This window comes from Corapipo altera, unplaced genomic scaffold (genome assembly GCF_003945725.1).
Source record: "Corapipo altera isolate COAL_440 unplaced genomic scaffold, ASM394572v1 44, whole genome shotgun sequence".
Lineage (NCBI taxonomy): Eukaryota > Metazoa > Chordata > Aves > Passeriformes > Pipridae > Corapipo > Corapipo altera.
Window position 1 is genome coordinate 196,535 of NW_020884880.1, and position 19,688 is coordinate 216,222.

Sequence of the window (19,688 nt, forward strand, 5' to 3'; positions counted from 1 at the left end):
AGTGGTGGCAACCAGCATTTGCAAATGCCAGCTTCTCATTTGAAAATCAGAAGGGTAGATACTGGAATAAATAAATGCGAAACTCATGGACTGATCAGGGTAAAATTCCTTTTTCTTTCCTTTTTGTCAAAGGGGGAGTCGATTTCAGAGCAGTCGAAGTGGAATAGCCCACACGGGTGGAATCTGCTCCTTGCTTAAAGGCGGAGGTGTGAATGAGGTAGGTGGAGATACTGGTATGAGCAAAAAGTGGTGGAAATTTATCTGCACAGAATTTATCAGTGCAGATATGTTCCTCAAAATATTTTTCTCTTTCTTTACTGATTCAGAATTTTAGTGCAGCTCTATAGAAGGGACATCTCAATGAAGTGATGTGTGAATAAAGTCAGATATAGATTCAAATACACTTTTCAGCAAGTTCTGCAATATCCTGTCATTCATATTTGCAGCCACAATAGCAAGAAATAAACAGACTTTCTCTTACTTAACTTATCCATAAGCCAGTGCTTAGTTTTCCTCACTTGTTCATTATCTAACTACCCTGAAGTAAGAACACTTAGCATTGTGGATGTGACTTTGCCTTTTATTGCTTTGAAGTGAGAAAAGCTTCACTTTAATCTGAGATGCCTGTATGTAACTGATTACTTTTCCTACCTTGTTTATTTCTGTCAGTTTGGAAAGCCAGACTTGATGGCAGTTACCCTGGCACAGACCTTGGCCCAAAACATTGGCATTTTCTCAGACAGAAGAAAAATTATAAGTGGTAAGGTTATTTGTTTTTTCACTCTATCTCAAGAAAAAAAAATCTTAAAATGTGGAGAATCTTATCAGTATCTCTCTGGCATGTATTTCTTCCTTATCTTTCTCACAACATTGAAATATTTTTATTTCTTGTAATAACATGAGAAGGGACAGACATGGTCACAACCAGCATGGCTTCATGAGATGAAAGCCCTGCTTATCAAACCTGATTTCTTTTTATGACAAGGTAACCCACCTAGTTGATCAAGGGAAGCCAGTTGATATAATCTTTTTGGATTTCAGTAAAACCTTTGATACTGTCTCTTACAGTATCCTTCTGGACAAAATGCCCAGCATACAGCTGGATAAACGCATCATGCAGTGGGTGAGCAATTGGCTCATGGGTCGAGCACAGGTGGTAATAGTGAATGGGGTAACATCAGGCCGGTGACCTGTCGCTGGTGAGGTTCCACCGAGCTCTGTCATAAATGACTTGGATACAGGACTGGAAGGGATACTAAACAAGTTTGCAGATGACACAAAACTCAGAGGAGCTGTTGACTCCCCTGAAGGCAGGGAGGGCCTGCAGAGAGACCTCGACAAATTAGAGGACTGGGCAATCACCAACCATAGGAAGTTCAACAAGGGGAAGTGCTGGATTCTGCTCCTGAGATGGGGCAACCCTGGATGTTTGTACAGACTGGGGAATGAGGTGCTGGAAAGCAGTGCCACGGAAAGGGACCTGGGGGTCCTGGGCGATGGCAAGTTGAACATGAGTCAGCAGTGCCCTTGCAACCAGGAGGGCCAGCTGTGTCCTGGGGGCATCAGGTAAAGCGTCTCCAGCTGGTCAAGGGACGGGACCTGCTCTGCTCTGCACTGTGATGGCCTCACCTTGAATATTGTGTGCAGTTTTGGTCACTGCAATATAAAAAAGGCATTAAGCTACTAGAGAGTGTCCAAAGGAAGGCAGCGAAGATGGTGAAGGGCTTTGAGGGAAAGCCATGTGAGAAGCGGCTGAGGTCACTTGGTCTGTTCAGTCTGGAGAAGAGGAGACTGAGGGGAAACCTCATTGCTGTTACAACTTCCTCGTGAGGGGAAGAGGAAGGGCAGGCACTGATCTCTTCTCTGTGACCAGTGACAGGACCTGAGGGAATGGCCTGGAGTTGTGTCAGGGGAAGTTTCGGTTGGATCTTAGAAAGAGGTTCTTCAGCCAGAGGGTGGTTGGGCACTGGAACAGATTCCCCAGGGAAGTGGTCAGAGCACCAAGCCTGACAGAGTTCAGGAAGTGCTTGGATGATACTCTCAGGCACCTGGTGTGACTCTTGAGCATGGTCCTGTGCAGGGCTAAGGGTTGGACTCAATGATCCTTGTGGGTCCCTTCCAACTAGGCATATTCTGTGATTCTGTGATATCAATAATTTTCCACTATTTAAATACTATGATATCCCCCTGCTTGTAATTCCTGGTAGCAGTGGTGTCAGTGTTTCATTCAAAATAAACCATAAAGTTGTCTACCACTTCCGTTCAATTCAGGGAGATTTAGTGTTCCATCCATGGACAAAACAGCTGCTGTCTTACAGCACGAAGGTGGAAACATACATTATTAGACCTGGGGATGATGAGGAGTAAGCTTAATACTGTTACGCAAAATAGTTTTGGCAATATAACTTTTTCTCTGTTTTCCTTGATTGATTTCTTCTTGCAGATTTCCCAAATGCCCAGTTCCTCTTGTAGATTACACTAATACCTTGTATTTGCCACCCTACTGCTACCATTTCTCTCCTGTAACCTTGGTATTCAACTTCTTAGTAACCCCTGTTTATAAGCAGTGCTTTAATTCAAATCTCCCTCAACAAGCACCTCACCCTCCCTGCTTCCATGTTATATTAAGTCCCAACCTTGATATGATTAAAATAAAAATACAGTTTTGAAACAATTTAGATGATGAATTGGAGTGTTTACTTATTGGATCATATGTACTTTTGTGGCTTAAAAAAGATAAATTACTATTTGAAAAAAGATAAATTACTATTTTAGTAATAGAACTCTGCTTATGTGGATTTTGTTTACAGACATTGTAAAGAAGTATATAATGCAGGGATATATCTGCATTTAAAGGATTTTGCAGATTATGTAATTCTATTTTTAAAAATACTCAGAAATGTAGGGCGGATGCTCTATGCTACAGACATGTTCAGCATTCATTTTCCATCTGCGTATTTTTGAGCTGATATAGGGGCAGGGTAAAAGTGAAAATTATAATAGTGGCAATTCCCTTTCTCTATGGCTGAGGGAGGCAGGGCACTTTTGATGGGGAGAGGAGAGAATGCAACTGTTGGACAGAGCCTCATTTCCTTTCTAGTTGTACTTTTAAAATGGAAGTAATAAACTGATGTTCATGTACAGTAAGGCAAGTTACAGAATGCGTATGTACAAAGCACTTCTACTGAAACAGAAACAAGACACAGTAATGAAAGTGGTGGACTGAGACCAAAACAAAGTGACCCCAGACAGGCTGGCAGGGCAGAAGGGAGGACTGCCCTCTGCCAGCCAGGGAGTTGCATGGTGAAGGGAGGGAGAACAGAGGAAGAAGCTGATAGATCCTGCTGTATTACCTTGTGTTTACTGACTCTTTTATGCTTTTTTTGTCTGCCTTATTGTTAGGGATTTTTTTTGAGTGGAGATTTCCTCAGTCACATTAGTGTAGTCAAAGAAGAGAACTAAAAAATAGAAGAGTTAAAATGATTCTTTTTTGTACTCTGAAAATTTGGGAATTTAATATCATCACACAGGAGAAGACGAGAGAGCTGACTCATGATTTGCAAGTGCTGAAGGCTGACACTGCAGTTTCCTCTAACTTCACTTTAAGAGAAGGAAAGAAAAACAGGACATATTTTCAAAGCTCAGGATTGCATAGAATCATGCATAGTTTTTAGAAAAAGTTTGGGAGTGTGCACTGATACACTTAAACCAAGGTGTGCAATAAACAAAAAAATTGTTCTTTTCAACTTGTATTAAAATATGAAATGGAACTGAGTACAGTGTGTTTTTTGTGATAAGAAATTTATTATTTTGGACTCACAAGACTCAAGATGTAACTTTTGATTTTATCTTTTTTTTTTTGTCAGGTGAGTGTAAGTGTGAGGACATGTGGTCTGGATGCATAATGGGAGATATGGGGTAAGGCATTTCACTAGAGGAAAGTCATGTTCTTTGTATAGTGACATAAAGGAAAGGTGTGAAAATGTTTCCCTCTTGTGGTTCAGCAGAATATTTTTGATGACTCATTTTTCAGAAAGTAAGGAATTAGCTATGTACCTTAGATACCTTCAAAGAAATGTGAGAATAAGTGACTTAATGAGAGGATATATGAGAATTTTTGGTGAATGCTGATTTAACTTTAGAAGCACTGGGTTCAACAGTCAAGCCATGTTATTGCAAAGAAACAGAAGCATACGTAGCTTCTTTTCTCCTGCAGGTTTGCTATTGAGTTGTGGGAACAAACAATGACATACCCTAATTCTTGAAATACTGTAATCCAATTTCTGAAGTATGTCTCATTTTCAGTGTTTCTGTTGGAATCTTTCATCTGTATCTATCATTTTTTTATCCCTCAAGTTGTGTGATATTGTCAGAAAAAAAATGCCCCCATTGGAGGCTGAGTGTGCCTGGAGAGATTTTACCTAAGAACTAGTGAATCAGCAAATTTTTGCTACTTATTGAAACTTGATGCCTTCTAATATGTGTATAAAGGCCTTAATTCTTATTACAGGCTTGTCTTTTATCATGTGTGTAAATTAAACTGTAGTCTAGTTTTAGATGTAGACAGTGCTCCAAGTTTTTAATTGATTTCAAGTGGATATGCAAATTTTCACAATAGCTTTGTGGTCAGAAAAATTTTGAACAAAGAAGTGTATTTCATCCAAAGCTCTTTGAAAGTATGAATGTGTGCATTTTTCACCTTGGTATACTGAAAACATATACGGTAGGATTTTTCTGATTTTTAGTGTGTTAAAAATCAAATCAGAGAAACATTTTTGATTCTTGCAAAAGTGCTTTCTTATCTAAGGGCCTTAAAATTCTTTATCTGACGTTCAAATAATTAGGTACACAAAAAAACCTTTTATTTACCTAGCTTATTGATGAATGTTGGTGAATTCCACAATCTCTGTAGTGTTTAGACCTAAGTGATGAACACTAGGGATGGAAAGGGCCAGTAATCACTCCTGGCAATGCAGGATAACACTGGCTAATATTTTTTTTATTCTGTGATGAGCTGATAGAGGAAAGCCCTTGAGACTTCACGATCTGCTTGAAGCATAACTACTTTTATGACTATGCACCTGAATATAAAGATCACTGAAGTCCTTTGAGAAAAATTATTTCCCTGTGGAAAGGATCCATGCAAAGAGTCATATGGTTTTTAGGTGGGGCACTGTGCCTCAGATTGGCGCTCTGTACTCAGTTGAAATTTACTGAGTTTTACACACGATAGGGGGAAGCTGAAATGTTAGATGATGTTTGTTAGAAGGATGTTTAAAATGGCATAACTCTATTATATGAAAATTCTGTCGGCCAGGAGAGCAATTTCCTCTAAGAGGGAAACAAACTAGGATCAGTCTTTGTCTCTTGCAGTATGTATGGGAAATAAATATATTTCTGAGATCAGGCCTGTTAGTGGAACAAGTCACACTTGTGAGAACTACACGCTGCGTACTAAGACTTGAGGTCTTTGACTTGTAAAAGTTTAGTGAAATGTTCTAAACCTCTCACTTTCCATGAGCTCTATGTCGTTGTTGAAATTTCCTTGTTATTTACTGAAAGGATTTCCAGTTAGATAGACTTACAAAGAGTCACTTTGATTCTGAACAGCATGCTTTTATACTTTTTCTAAACTATAATGTCATATTTCTCCTATTTTGAAAAAAGAAAATACAGTGTAAAAAGCACTAGAGAAAGTAATCCTGCTGCCTTATTTCTGTCAGGTACTATCTTCCAAGCAAGTTCTCTGAGTGTGATATTGAAGAGTATCATGAATTTTTAAACAATGGAGGTGGCGCCTGCCTTTTCAATAAACCAACCAAAGTAAGCATTACCTTATTATTGAGTATTATTTCTATTCTATTCCTAATTTAGATGAAACCAAGAAAAATGAAAATATAATGTTGGAAAAAAACCTGTAATTTTTATATTTCTATTTTTTTGCTAAGTTCTAACTATTCTGGCAAAATATGGGTCTAAGTAGATTATTTTAGTTCATAGTAGTTTGGAAATTATATTTAAATACATCTGTAATAAAGTGGTTTCATGTCCAACAGAGTTCCCAGAATCTTTAATCTAGAACCATCCCTCATGCAGTTTGTTCTGAATATTGTAAATACAATACATTTTTGTATTATATATTTGTATGATATTATTGTATTATGTTATATATTACAACTGACTGTATTTACTGAGGTTTCAAGTGTCTTGGTAAACTTTTGCACAGCTTGTTTTCTAATTTGCATTGAATGTCTTTTGGTACAAATCTCTGGAGGCTGAAGTAGGATCATTTTTATTTCACATCTGTCCCAAGATGAAGACATGACTTCTATAGCCTCTGCAGGGGGTGCATTGCCCTACCACCAGACATTTAAGGCAGGTAAATACAAAGCAAGGCTAAAGAAACTCCAGCCAAGATGCAAGGGCTTCTGCAGTGGAGGATTTGCAGCAGTGTTTCTGTATATTCCTGCTCTGTTTACTGAAACACATGTTAAAATGTAAAGCAAGCAGAATAATGGTCTTGACTCTTTTCTATATATAATTAATGTTAACCTCTGCTTAATGGCTGTCTTTCAACAAGCAAAGGAAAGAGGCTAAGGCAGAAAGACAGTCCAGTGTGGAAAAAAGACTTGATAACTGAGGTGGACACAGATGTAAAAGAGAAGAAAGCCAGTTCAGGAGTGATGCGTCTTCTGACAACCACAGAGTTTCAATAAATGTTAGAGAGGGGAAGAGAAGGCATCACATCTGGACAAGCTGAGACTGCTTTTCTCCTAAAGGTCTCTTTTCATGGAATAATGTATTATTAAAAACAGAGAGAAAGCACTGTAATTCATTAATAAGATGTAAGATTTCTAATTTAGAATGCAGCTGCATTTTAAAAGTTTGTTAAGGGTGAAGAAAAATACTGGTGGTTTTATTTCTTTGCTGAGTGAATTGTTTACATAGTGTAATGTGTCTTACTTGATCTCGAGCACAAGTCCTATGAGGAGAGGCTGAGGGAACTGGGGTTGTTTAGACTGGAGAAGAGGAGGCTCAGAGAAGACCTCATCACTCTCTACAACTACCTGAAAGGACGTTGTAGCCAGATGAGGGTTGGTCTCTTCTCCCAGGCAACCAGCAGCAGGACAAGAGCGGATGATCTTAATCTGTGCCAGAGGAGGTTTAGGTTGGATATTAGGAAGAAATTTTTTACAGAGAAAGTAATCAGACATTGGAATGGGCTGCCCAGGGAAGTGGTGAATTCACCGTCCCTGGAGGTTTTTAAGAAGAGACTGTATGTGACACTTAGTGCCATGGTCTGGTAACCACAGCAGTGTTGGATCAAGGGTTGGACTTGATGATCTTGGAGGTCTTTTCTAAGCCGGTTGATCTGTGATTCTGTGATTCTATGATTCTGTGATCTTGTTTTAGTGATTTTGTTTGCACATCTGTCATTTGAAAAAAAACCAATTGCCCTGCTCCAATTTAGTTTGGCATATTTACAGTTTGTTTCTAATGGCATGCAGAAATGTGGACATTAGATGTGGAAGCCATGGTGATTCAGACTCTTTTATGTGTTGTGGTTGAGTTTGTTTAAAGGTGTTGTCAATGGATGTCTGTCTAATTCACAAAGCTGTCAAAGATGTGTTTCCTAGCAAGGATGGTGAAACACAAACTTACTTTTGCTTTTCAGGAATTACGAGATAAAGGAAAGTTGATGTGACAAGGTGCAGTGTTTGACAGTGCTCCACTGTTAGATCAGCTATGATCCCGAAAATTACATCAGTGGCTGCTGAAGCAGATTGAACTTTTCAAATGAATGGGTGAATAATATAAATTTGGGAAAAGTTACACAATTTACTTTTAATGTGGGGGTTTTTTTTCTTCAATTTCATATTTAGCTGTCTCTGTGTACTGTAGCAAATTGGCCCAGTATTTTCACAGAATCACAGATTATGCCTAGTTGTAAAGATCATCGAGTCCAACCCTTAGCCCTGCACAGGACCATCCCCAAGAGTTACACTATATGCCTGAGAGTATCATCCAAGCACTTCCTGAACTCTGTCAGGCTTGGTGCTCTGACCACTTCCTTGGGGAGCCTGTTCCAGTGCCCAACCACCCTCTGGCTGAAGAATCTCTTTCTAAGATCCAACCGAAACTTCCCCTGACACAACTCCAGGCCATTCCCTCAGGTCCTGTGACTGGTCACAGAAAGAAATCAGTGCCTGGCCTTCCTCTTCCCCTCACGAGGAAGTTGTAACTGCAATGAGGTCTCCCCTCAGTCTCCTCCAGAGTGAACTGACCAAGTGGCCTCAGCCATTCCTCATACGGCTTTCCCTCAAGGCCTTTTCAAGGCAGGATGCTCTGTTACTGCCATCTCCTTGTCTCTGTTTTGTGGCCAACCTAGACATAAGGAAGAAGTTAAGATATCTGGAAAAATACATAGGAAACAAGCAGTTTTTACAACTCCTTAGTAACTCCAAAAGATAATTGCTTGCATACATTTTATGTTAAATTCTACATATACATTTCATGCTGCAGTCAAATTTCCATTTTAATAGGGGGATCTAATAATAGCACGTCAGCCTGTACCAGGCTGTGGTTTGTGGCACAGTGAAATGCATGGGGTGATGCTCCATCCTGTGGGCTGCTGAAAGAGAGGCAACAGGTGGAGAGAAATGCACTCTACACCATGAATGATGTACTTGTGCAGATGGGACAAGAGAACTTAGAGACAATCTGCAAAATTTTAATCTTGTGACATATTTATATACCTTCTCATTTGTTTTCTTTTAGAAGAATTATGTGTTGTAGTTTTAGAAAAACAGAAACAATGAAACTGGAAAGAACAGAATATAAGTGTCTAAGTGTTCATTAGAAGAGAGTATAGCACACAAGTATACAGATTTAGATATTTTAAGTTACAGTTCAGTGGGAAGACTGAAAGGGAGGAAGTCTCACCAGCTATACTTCCTCATCTCCCTTATGTGATACATGCTTATAGAAAACTACTGAAAGTTTCCAACTGTGATAGAGAAAAAGGGAAAGAAAAATCCAGCTGCAACAAAAACTGACAAAGAAACTCAGCTGCTTGACTTTCCATGCATTTCTAAGCCACACACTACCAAAGAAATTTTGATGGGTTTTCCTTCTGAACTTACAGTGCAGGCTTTAACCTCTGAGCCCTCATCCCTTGAATTTCAGCACAGCAATTGCAACCACTGTGAAGATAATGAAAGCATCATATTGTTTTAATTTTCTTCCTTTATTGTCACTTTTTTTTTTCATTGTAACTTCTGCTCAAACTGAATTTGCTGTAAAACTGACACTTATGCACGTAAGTTACCATCTGACTGGGCAGTATTGCTGAATTAATTTAAAGCAGTGTTCATTCTCTGTATACCTCAGTTGTGTTCTCTTAGTCTGTTTCAGACTGGATACTGTTTTTCAGTTAATAAATTTGGAGTGCTAGGTAAAAAACCATGTTGCACAGAGTAAATATGACAATGATTCCTTTAGGAGAGATATGCCCTTTGATTTCTGCATTTGCCCTGCAGCTTCTGGATCCTCCAGAATGTGGCAATGGCTTTGTGGAAGATGGAGAAGAATGTGACTGTGGGACAATAGCGGTAAGTGCAATGCACTTTAAATTAGCAACTAGATTCTCCGAGACTTGGTGCTGCCCGTTGCTGCCATTAACAATAAGTGGGGGAAGACAAGCAATGCGAAGGTCCTGTGCCAAAGAATTCATAATTTCTTACATTTTCCATCATGTTTAACAGAATGTGGTCCAGCTTTTTTATTTTATCACCACATAAATTCTGAAGAGTAATAGTAATACCCGCCTGTGCAGAATCAGGCCTTCAAAGATGTTAAAGAAAGTATTTTGCTAGTTGGGAACACGATTCAGTGCTAAAATGTTAGTATTTAATGATTGACAATATGAAATTAGAAAAATTATTTTCTATATTACATAGGAAACAGCAGTTTCATGCCCCACAAGTGCATGCCTTTTTCTTCTTCCAGGTGCCTAAAAGCCTGATTAGAAATCTATTCAGGTAGCGTGCTAAGACGAGAAGTAATAAGAGAGCTTGGGGCTCATGTGCTTTTCCCATGTATTCTGTTATAAGTGTGTGTGTTCCTCAGGAGTGTGCCAGTGAAGGAGGAGAGTGCTGCAACACTTGCACCCTGACAGCGGGCTCCCAGTGCAGCAACGGGCTTTGCTGTCGGAAGTGCCGGGTAAGGGCAGTGACCTTCACTGCAGCATCCTGGTGGGAATGCATCCGGGTGGCTGCAGGTACCACATCCCTTCCAGACCTTGAGATTACTCTTCTGAAAGCTTACCTTTTAAAATTGGCTGAAATCTGATTTGTCTGGGGCTATACTCTGTCTTTTAGGCTTGGCTTCTTGGGGCAGGGACTGTCATCAAATGCAGAGGTAAATTAAATCCTTCCAGTTTCAGAGAAGTTTTAATCAGGTTGAAGTTCCGTGAGATTTCATTAGATGTCCTTCTGCCGTTCCCAGTGCCATACATGCTGCTCTGGATTTGCACCATGAGACTGAATGAGAAAATTGTACCACAGAGGGTCTGAGAAAAGGATACAGTAAGAAAACCAAAAGCACAGCTAGCAGAATTGTTCAGAAGGGTTCATCTAAAAGACACATGACTTCAGTTTCAGTTTGGTCTGCCTGTGTCTCCTTATGTTTGGACTGACTGAAATCCCAATGAGTAAAGAGAACCAAGCCCTATGGAAACTGTAAGGTGTTCTTCCTGATACATCAGTAAATAGTAAAAGGAGGTTTAACCAGATCTTGGCTGTAAGGGAGCCCAGCTAAATATGACTTCAGATAGTTTTTTATACTCATTTAGTAATAATGATAATTAGTATTAATGTAATTAAAACTCTGGTGTACTACGTGTGATATTTTTATCTTTGTGCACATTTGATGGTTTCATATCCTTGGGAGGATCATTAGTAATAACTGTGGACCACGTTCTCTACTTTTTGCTCATTCTAATGTTAAAAAAAGAAAAAGCACAGATTATGCTGGAACAGATCACATTTCCCTTAGCACATTCCTTTTTTTAATGTAATATAAAAAAAAAGAAATCAGCAGATTGCTAGTGTGGGTGAATTTTGTTCAAGAATCTAAGTCACATAGGCAGTACATTAAAGACTATCAGAAAAAAACTAAGCTTCTGTTTTTTTTGCAAAGAACACAAGGTTTTATCTACATACAGAGTGGCAAGGGTGAGCAAATGAACAGAAAAGTAGACTTTTGCGGAATAGGTATCCCCAGGAGGTGCTAATCAGGACAACTCAAAAGACCATATATAACAGTTCCCAAACTTGGAGTTACCTTCCCCTGTAATACCCTGCCTGAAAGCAGGATTGAAGGATGGATTGAAAGCAAAACATGGTGACTGTACATCCTAGCATCCTGTAATGTCTCTGACATTACATTCCTGTCTGCATTTTTCCAAAGACTGGTAGGAAAAGGAAGCTGAAGGCTCAGAAAGTACCCTAGTCTAGCTCTTCCACTGATTGTGCCCATTGGCACCAGCTGTGGAGTTAGCAGTCTTCCCCACCAAAATGTGTGTGCATGCAGATCCAAAAAAAAGGAAAACTTAGTGCTGCAAAATGTACTGGGTATCACAGGGTTAAGAAAACTTTCAGGAAAAAATAAGGCATGTGTAGTATGTCCATGACCAGAAGCACTAACAATTTCCACAAATGGGATGTCTTCCTGCTTTTCCAGGTCTTGAGACTTAGCCCATTGTTAAGTATCTGGTCACTTGGAAAATTGTGTCAAACTGTACAGAATTCAGTACATTTAGTAATAGTTTCCATTCTGCAACAACAGTGGGGGATTATGTTAACCAAAGTGTTCTTCCATGGAGCTCTGTGGTGTTCTTCATCCCTAGAGAGAGGATCAAGATCACTCTTTTTATGTTGTAAAGAACAGTAAAATAGTCATAGAACAGCACAATGACCTGGTCAGGATAATGCTGTAAGCCACTGTGGTATTGGTTTGATGAATCCCAGGTCTTCTGTGTTCCAGGAGAGCACTGCTTGGTCCCCCAGCTGATGTACTTGGGAGGGAGTGCCTCAGAGAGTGGTATCACTTGCATGAGTAAAAGGCAGCAATCACACCACAGAAAGGAAAGTCTTTGCACTTCAGTCAGCACATGAATATTTCCCATTTTTTATTTTAGATAAAGCTATAAGGAAGCATTGCATTTAAGGCAAGATATGGAGAAATGAAGACACTAATTTTCTGTCCTTTTTCTTCCAGTTTGAACCTAAAGGAGTTTTGTGTCGAGAAGCGGTGAATGATTGTGATATTGCAGAGAACTGCACAGGAAATTCTAGTCAGGTGATTTTTGTGTTTTCTATCCAAAGACTAAAAATCCCACATGTAGTGTCACAATCACAATGAATGTTACTGTTTTTTATAGTAAGGTAAATAAAAATTGTGTTACATCTGTTGATACTGAAAAAACCAGCATGATACTGAAATAATTTTTCATATTACTTTTGTTGTATACTTTGCTTTCATGCTTGTCTGATCTATGATCTATTACTTGTTTTATATTTCTATAGTGTTCTCCTAATATTCATAAAATGGATGGATATTCATGTGATAACAAACAGGTAATTAGCACTTCAGTTTGTTTTGCATTCTTTCTGCTGTTGTAAATTGCTTTTTATAGATTTTGTTTTAAGATCTTTGGAAGTCACCTGGGACAGTTCTGCTAACATGAGTTTCGGGTGCTTGTCATATTTTCAATGAAAAAAAGATAGAAACACATATTAGCTACCTCAGTAGAAAGCATGTGACAAATCTGTATAGTAAAAAATACATATTTTGGAAAATCAAGTGATTTGAAACCTGTTCTGTATTTTTTTCTTTCTTTCTAGGGTATTTGCTTTGGAGGAAGATGTAAAACCAGGGACCGGCAGTGTAAATATATCTGGGGTGAAAGTGAGTGAATGTTATTGTTTCTACATTGGTTGTAATTCATGTGACTTGAAAGATTATTTTAGCTAAAAAAAATTATGGAAGAGGCATATTGAGAACACTGAAAATATCTAGAACTGTATGTCCCTCCGACTCTTCCCCCTTCATTTCGTCTTTCCGTCCTCTTTTCCAGCTCTTTCTCCAGTGTTTGCTAGCCTACTGGTGTCTACTCTGAGGTTTAAGTTCTCATTAATAATCACCTAGGGAGCCTATACTCTTTAGTTTAGGCTCATTAGGCTCCATTAGGCTTCATTAATTAATTTCAGTGTCTTCTGGACATTTTTGACCAATAACCTCTTATCAATCTGGACAAAATCTAAAATCTTCTCTTTTAATTCAGAAGAACATTGTGCAATTTCGTGGGCCCCCTGCAGATCATGGTCCTTCAGTTCACAAATTGGGAAGCCCTGCTTGCTTGATTGTGCATTCCCATTTCCTGTGACCTGGCTTTTCAAAGTCATCATCATCTTAGAAGAGATTTGTTTCTGTTTTTAGAAGTGACGGCTGCTGACAGGTACTGCTATGAGAAGCTGAATATTGAAGGAACTGAGAAAGGAAACTGTGGACGAGACAAAGAGTCTTGGATACAGTGCAATAAACAGTAAGTTGATCCATTTAGAAAACAACTGGTATGAGCTTTTTGAACCCTGATCCATTTCTTTAGCTGGTATGAAGGGGCTCAAAAAGCCTCTGTGTGGATCAGAATTCTCCTGGCCGCCTTCTGCAGACCTTTGTGCAAGAAACCGTGGAGGAAGCAAAGTGTCGAGAAGAGATGATCTCTGACAAGAGAGCACCATCTGAGCTTGGGAAAACTTGGACCAAAAGTGGCCCTATTACTCTTGGTGAGGCTTAGCAGTGAGGGGGAGAGTAGCCTGTGGTCTCACGTCTTGTTGTGGTATCTTTTTATGCTGTGCCAAGGCATTGCTAAGTTGCATTCACTTTTCACTGTATTGTAACTTTTCAAGTATTTTCCTGCAAGTTGTTACTTAAACCATTGTTTCACATTCTGTATTTATGCAATTCATTATTTCTGCCTATTCCCGAACCTTTCACCAGTCCTTTTAAAACTGTTTTATCAGATTTCTCCATTCTGTCAGTGCCATTTGAATTCTAGTTCTGCCTCCTGGTGAACTGATGTCTTTTTCCACCTTTCTGTGCAGATTTGATAACCTTACTTCTGTTCCATTACAAATTCATAAGTAAAAAATATTCAGTAATATGTGAGATACCAGACCCTACTATTCTGACAGTGCAAAAGTCTCCACACATGAGAAGCAAAGTTACTTCAGCAGTTGAATTAAACTTCATGTCTGCAGTTCTCTTACATATGTGTCATATGAGAGTTTATTTAAAACCAGTATCTACTGTTGCTCCTCTGTGGACAAGTTACTGTATTTTGATAGGTTATTAAATCAGTTTGATGTGATTTGTTCTTGACAACTTCCTCCTTGCTATTACTCAGAGCGTTTTTGATAATACGTTATAAAATGTAGATTTTTCCCAATCTAAGCTCAAGGAGAAAAATTTTCTTGGGAACCACATTATTTATGGGAGTTATTGTCAGTGGGAGAAAAAAGGAATAACAAATGTGTAAACAAGAAAGTGAGAAAACCTTGTATTTTTTATTATTCATTTAAATTGAATTTTATTTTTTATGAGTATCTTTTTATTCTTTCAATGCAGAGATGTGCTTTGTGGATACCTTCTGTGCTCCAATATATCCAGTGTGCCCAGACTTGGAGAACTTGATGGTGAAATTACAACATCAGTCTTGCACTTTGGAAGAGTCTACAATTGCAGGTATTTGGAAATCCTGAAAACAGAACAATGGGTATCCATCTTGCATAGGAAAACTGCTTTATCATTCCTTAGTGCAGAAAAACTATTTCCATGAAGTTTTTTTTCCTATTAGCACGTAACCATTATTCAATTTCAACCCTTGTAAAGCTTCAGGAAATTAACTGCATTGTGGACTGTTTTGCAGTCCCCTCTGTTCAGTGGTTAATTTTGCCTGTAGAGATGTAATACTCTTCTCAGGCCCCTTGATTTTACATTCTTTAGTATTTGTAAAAGTACTTAATGTGCCCAAAATACTTAGACATATGCCTGCACTGCCAAAGCTAACTGGCAGCTTAATTTGTTGCTATATGTTCAATGAATCCCAATTATAGACATGGTATATTTTCATAGTTTCATAGAACTGTAAGATGAAATAAAGTCCTAAACAAGTAAACTCAGTGTTTTATCTAACTCTAGCTCTTTCACAGGAAAAATGGTCTTTGTTTTCACCATTACATTTGTTTGATGTAGATATACCTGTGTGTAGTATAGTGTAGACAGAAATAAAGGTAGCAGCCCAGAACCCAGTTTCTCAAGTAGTCCCATCTAATTACAGCACAAGTCTCCAAGATCCTCTTGGTTGTCTTGCAGTGGTGGCCATGTGAAGCTTGATGAGGAGACGGACCTGGGCTACGTAGAGAACGGGACACCGTGTGGGCCCAACATGGTGTGCCTTGACCATCGCTGCCTCCCCACTGAGGCCTTCAACTTCAGCACCTGCCCAGGCACTACAGACAGCCAGATTTGCTCAGGACATGGTGTATGTTCTTGCACTCTTTATTCTTTTTCTGTTTTTGCTGAGTACCTGGCACTGTGTAGTGTACTAGCCTGTACAGACTTTTCAGGAAGCCAGCAGTATGACTCTAGAAGTCTTTATGCCAGAGAAGTTTTCCAAAAGGAAAAGGAAAGGAGGTACCTAAGTAAACCTAATGCATTCCTATCAAGGCATCTTAAGCAATGTGTATGTATGTAAGTATGTACTAGTTTTACAAAAATTTTATCAGTCAATTTTTTTGCTATCACTTTTGCTCACTTGATTGATATTTCTTCTGGCAATGTAGAGGAGAATAAATACAAAGGTTTTATGCATTGAGAAACTTGGTTCTCTTTTTTTCCAGATGTCCTTTTTAATTACCTCCTTATTGTGTCGACAGCCAAGATAGTTCATAAGGTTGTTGGATTTTGTTGGCTGAGAGTTACTTTGCTCTGGAGGAGGGGGCAGTGAACTGGCTTTTGGCTAGTGGCAGCTTCTCTGCTTGGTACACAGCCTGTGGCTTTGCTATGGCCCTGGCAAGTCCCCGTGTCCCTCACAGTTTGAAACAGTGTCCAGGTCCCTATGGCTGAGATGAGATTAAAGGAGTTGTTCTCTCATAATGTCTTTTGTCTTGTATACTGTATTAAAACTCCCTTTTTAATCTGAAATCAACCACTTCATCATATTTTGTAAAAAAAAGTCTTGAGATCAGAGTTTCTGAAAGCAATTATAAATGCATTAAAAGATACTAATGTACTTAATACATGTTACTTCTGTTTATATAAAATGTAATAGTACATTTAATGCATTTATATCTAATACATAAATTTTTTTGTAAAATTTTGCAGGCAGTCAAAATCAGTGCTTTATCACTGTACCTATACTTTAGGTATTAATTACGGGAATGGATTAATTTTCTGATTTTTTTCTGAGCTACACTTTTTTTTTGGCTGCAGGTTTGTAGCAATGAAATAAAGTGCGTCTGTGACCGATTCTGGGGAGGAGATGACTGCAGTTCTCGCATCAAAGATGATCTCTTTTTTGATAAAGATGCCATCAATAAAGGTATGTTGTTATAACTTTTACTAATAACTGAAAAATCTTGGATTTGAGGAATGTTCATTAAGGAAAACTAGGTCTCCTACTCTTTCAGTTAGCATGCAACATGCTGCACCATTAGAAACCTTGTTCCTCTCCCTTCCTCCCACAGCAGAAGCACTCAATGTCTGTAAATGAGGCCTCAGACCTGGGTTTGGGTGTGCATGGTGCTGCTCACAAGCACTCAGTACACCTTCCGGAGCTGGTACCAGTGTGTGTGGCTCTACCTTGCCTGTCCCAGACATCTGAGGGACCTTATTACATGTATTAGTGGATCAGGACAAGCAGAAAAGTTACTGGGGCTTTTCATATCCAGAGGGAAAGGTCATGTTACTTACATGTTTGGTTTTTATTTGTAGTGTAAATTTCTTATTACATGACCAGTATGCAGCATGTTGGCACACAAATTTTTGACTTTTACATTTTTGGGGTGAAAGTTTTTATTAGGCTTTAGGCTTGCCTCCAAGAGAAGGTTATACTGTGGAAAAAAGAGCATGTAAATGTTTGACATTATAAATCCTTGTAGGGGGGACAGTTTACCATCTTTCAGAATATCTCTTTTGGTTAATTTACTCAGCTATAGAAGAGATTTGAACAAAACCAAACAGTCACTTTTATTGCAACTTAAGCATGTATTTGCCAGGCAGTTTGTAAGGATGTAAGCCACAGCAGTTTGATATTGATAACATTGTATTGACATACCTGACATGACTGTCCCATGTAGCAAGTGTTCAGTTAAGGGATTAGACACAGAGATCAAAGCTTGATTTACAGGTGATCTTTTATGTCCATGCTATACTTTAAAATTATATCACTGCTTACAATTAATCAACCTAGTGCAAGTTGTTCAAGCAGGTTTTTGAAAGATGGTGCATTTACTGGTTTTGTGTATTCTTCTCCTAAAACACTGTATATTTTTTCCTCTTTCTTGTGTTTCCAGGTGTGGTTAGCACAAATATAATAATAGGGGCTATTGCTGGCACCATTTTAGTGTTGGCTATCGTTTTAGGAATAACTGGTTGGGGTTACAAGTAAGTAAGTTTTGTTCTTCTTAATGCAGTTAAGAAATGTGTGTATTTCATCTGGTAGCCAATTATGTTATGAAAATAGCAATCTAAAAAAATCCTAATTCAATAATATTTATATAGGGACATTTTTATAGTACTAACATTTTTCAAGCACTTCTTACATTTGTTTGTGATTTTGGAGGGCTTGATCTAGGTTTGAAATTCATTGCTCATTTCAGTTTGTTTTTTTTTTCTTTTTTTTTCCTTTGGTAAACGATCAGATTATGATTTTACTGTATCTGACAAAGGAAATACAAAGAATACAGTCTGATTCAATTATCAATTTTTCCTTATAATGAAGTAAATATAACAAGATTAGCCTTCAGTCAGTCAGTAAAGCATTTAACCATATGCTTCCTTAAACAGATGTTTAATTTAGTCAGCTTAAGCTGAAATTAATTCAGGCACATTTTTTGGTCAGAAAAATCTGTAATTTGCAAATAAGGTGAAAGTTCTTGCCTGGTGTAGAGCTGTCAGTGCTCACTGAGAGGCAAAATCCATAACGGCAGCCTCAGTGGTCTTTTTCATTTTTCCTTCTTTTATGGATTTCTTCTAAAAATAGAGGGATTTATGGTTCTTTGTTTGTAATAAAAAAAGATTCAAGGTACTGACTTTATCATCTGTTTGGGTGAGACTGGCTCTTGAGGTTCGTCCTCCCTGGGTCCTTGGTGTGCTTGGAGGGCAGGGCAGGTTCAGCTGCAGACAGTGCTACAGCAAGGACATGGCCCCAGAGGTTTGGCATAACAAACTGTCACATCCCCTGCTGATCTGTTAGACTGAGGTAGGGCTGAGGGCAGCTCAGAAATATGTAAGGAAACGAACATTCGGAAAAAAGCATGAAGATTAGGATTGTAGAAAGGTGGGTTATACTGTCTTTTTATATCACTCTCAGTTTCTGACAGCATTTGAAAATCTGGACTTCTCTTTTCTGTAAAAGTCCAGAAGTTAAGGGCTCATTTTGAGATCACATCTAGCCAGTGAGATTAGTTTTGGAGGTGGAGGGCAATAGTGCACCTTTCACTAGCAGCTTCACGATAAATAGACATAAATCCATCATGAACTGTACCTCCAACTCAGCACTGACTTTGGCCATCATCATGATTTTTCTAAGTTATTCTGATTTAGTAGTTTTGTAAGTATGTTTATTTGTGAAGTGTTTTTGTAGAAATATTTTGAACTAAAATTTCATTCTGTATACATTGCTCTTCTTTTTACATTTTTTTATCTTACTGACCTGCATACTAATAACTCATTCTTCCTTCTTTCTCTTCTCTTTGTATGGAAAGAAACTACAGAAGACAGAGGTATGTGATAAAAGTAATGGAATGTATCTTAGAAAGCTCTGAAAGTAGCTTTTCTCTTGTTTATTTACATGCTATAAAGAAAATATAGTGATGAATTATCATATTTTTATTAATATTTTCTTGAATATATGAAAGTAGTATTCTATTAATAAATTACTTGAAATCCTGATTTCACTGGACTCAGTAGCAAAAATAATGTTTACTTCTGCAATAGACTATTTTATTTAGTAAAACAGGATAATATTTCCAATAAGAGACTGAAAATTGGCTATTAGAGATGAAAGTGTTCTTGGGAGGCTAAGAATTGAATAATTAATATTAGCATGATGTTCAGGAGCCTTTTGAGACAAATTCATTACTGGAGCTTCTTTGCAGTTAAAAATACAATGCAGTTAACTTGCTGTGTGAATGAAGAGCCCATTCTTTCCCATCATCCTGTTCGGTTGATGTTGTAGCTAAAGCATGGTACTGTCCTCAGCACAGGGCTGAGCTTTCATCATTTCAAGCTTGTGCCAAAACCCAAACTGTTCCAAGTGACTTGTGTTTGGCCCCTGGAAGACCACCTCCCTTTGATCAACCATCTGTCTGGCAGATGGGTCTTCTGGGAAGGAGTTGGCTCCT

At 38.4% G+C, this 19,688-nt stretch overlaps 1 protein-coding gene across 5 annotated transcripts in view; it reads left to right on the forward strand.

Annotated features, from left to right (window-relative positions):
* Window positions 1-19,688, forward strand: part of ADAM22 (ADAM metallopeptidase domain 22) — a 128,538-nt gene that overhangs the window by 84,758 nt on the left and 24,092 nt on the right. For 4 of the 5 annotated variants that reach the window (XM_027639445.1, XM_027639443.1, XM_027639446.1 and 1 more), the window contains 15 exons: window positions 133-217; window positions 670-760; window positions 3,867-3,918; window positions 5,724-5,823; window positions 9,540-9,611; window positions 10,129-10,221; window positions 12,280-12,360; window positions 12,588-12,638; window positions 12,906-12,969; window positions 13,501-13,606; window positions 14,689-14,805; window positions 15,436-15,604; window positions 16,555-16,663; window positions 17,637-17,727; window positions 19,050-19,067. In XM_027639445.1, coding sequence (XP_027495246.1) covers window positions 133-217; window positions 670-760; window positions 3,867-3,918; window positions 5,724-5,823; window positions 9,540-9,611; window positions 10,129-10,221; window positions 12,280-12,360; window positions 12,588-12,638; window positions 12,906-12,969; window positions 13,501-13,606; window positions 14,689-14,805; window positions 15,436-15,604; window positions 16,555-16,663; window positions 17,637-17,727; window positions 19,050-19,067 — 1,299 coding nt within the window. The remainder of the gene's footprint in view (window positions 1-132; window positions 218-669; window positions 761-3,866; window positions 3,919-5,723; window positions 5,824-9,539; window positions 9,612-10,128; window positions 10,222-12,279; window positions 12,361-12,587; window positions 12,639-12,905; window positions 12,970-13,500; window positions 13,607-14,688; window positions 14,806-15,435; window positions 15,605-16,554; window positions 16,664-17,636; window positions 17,728-19,049; window positions 19,068-19,688) is intronic. The other variant, XM_027639444.1, reaches the window with a different exon arrangement.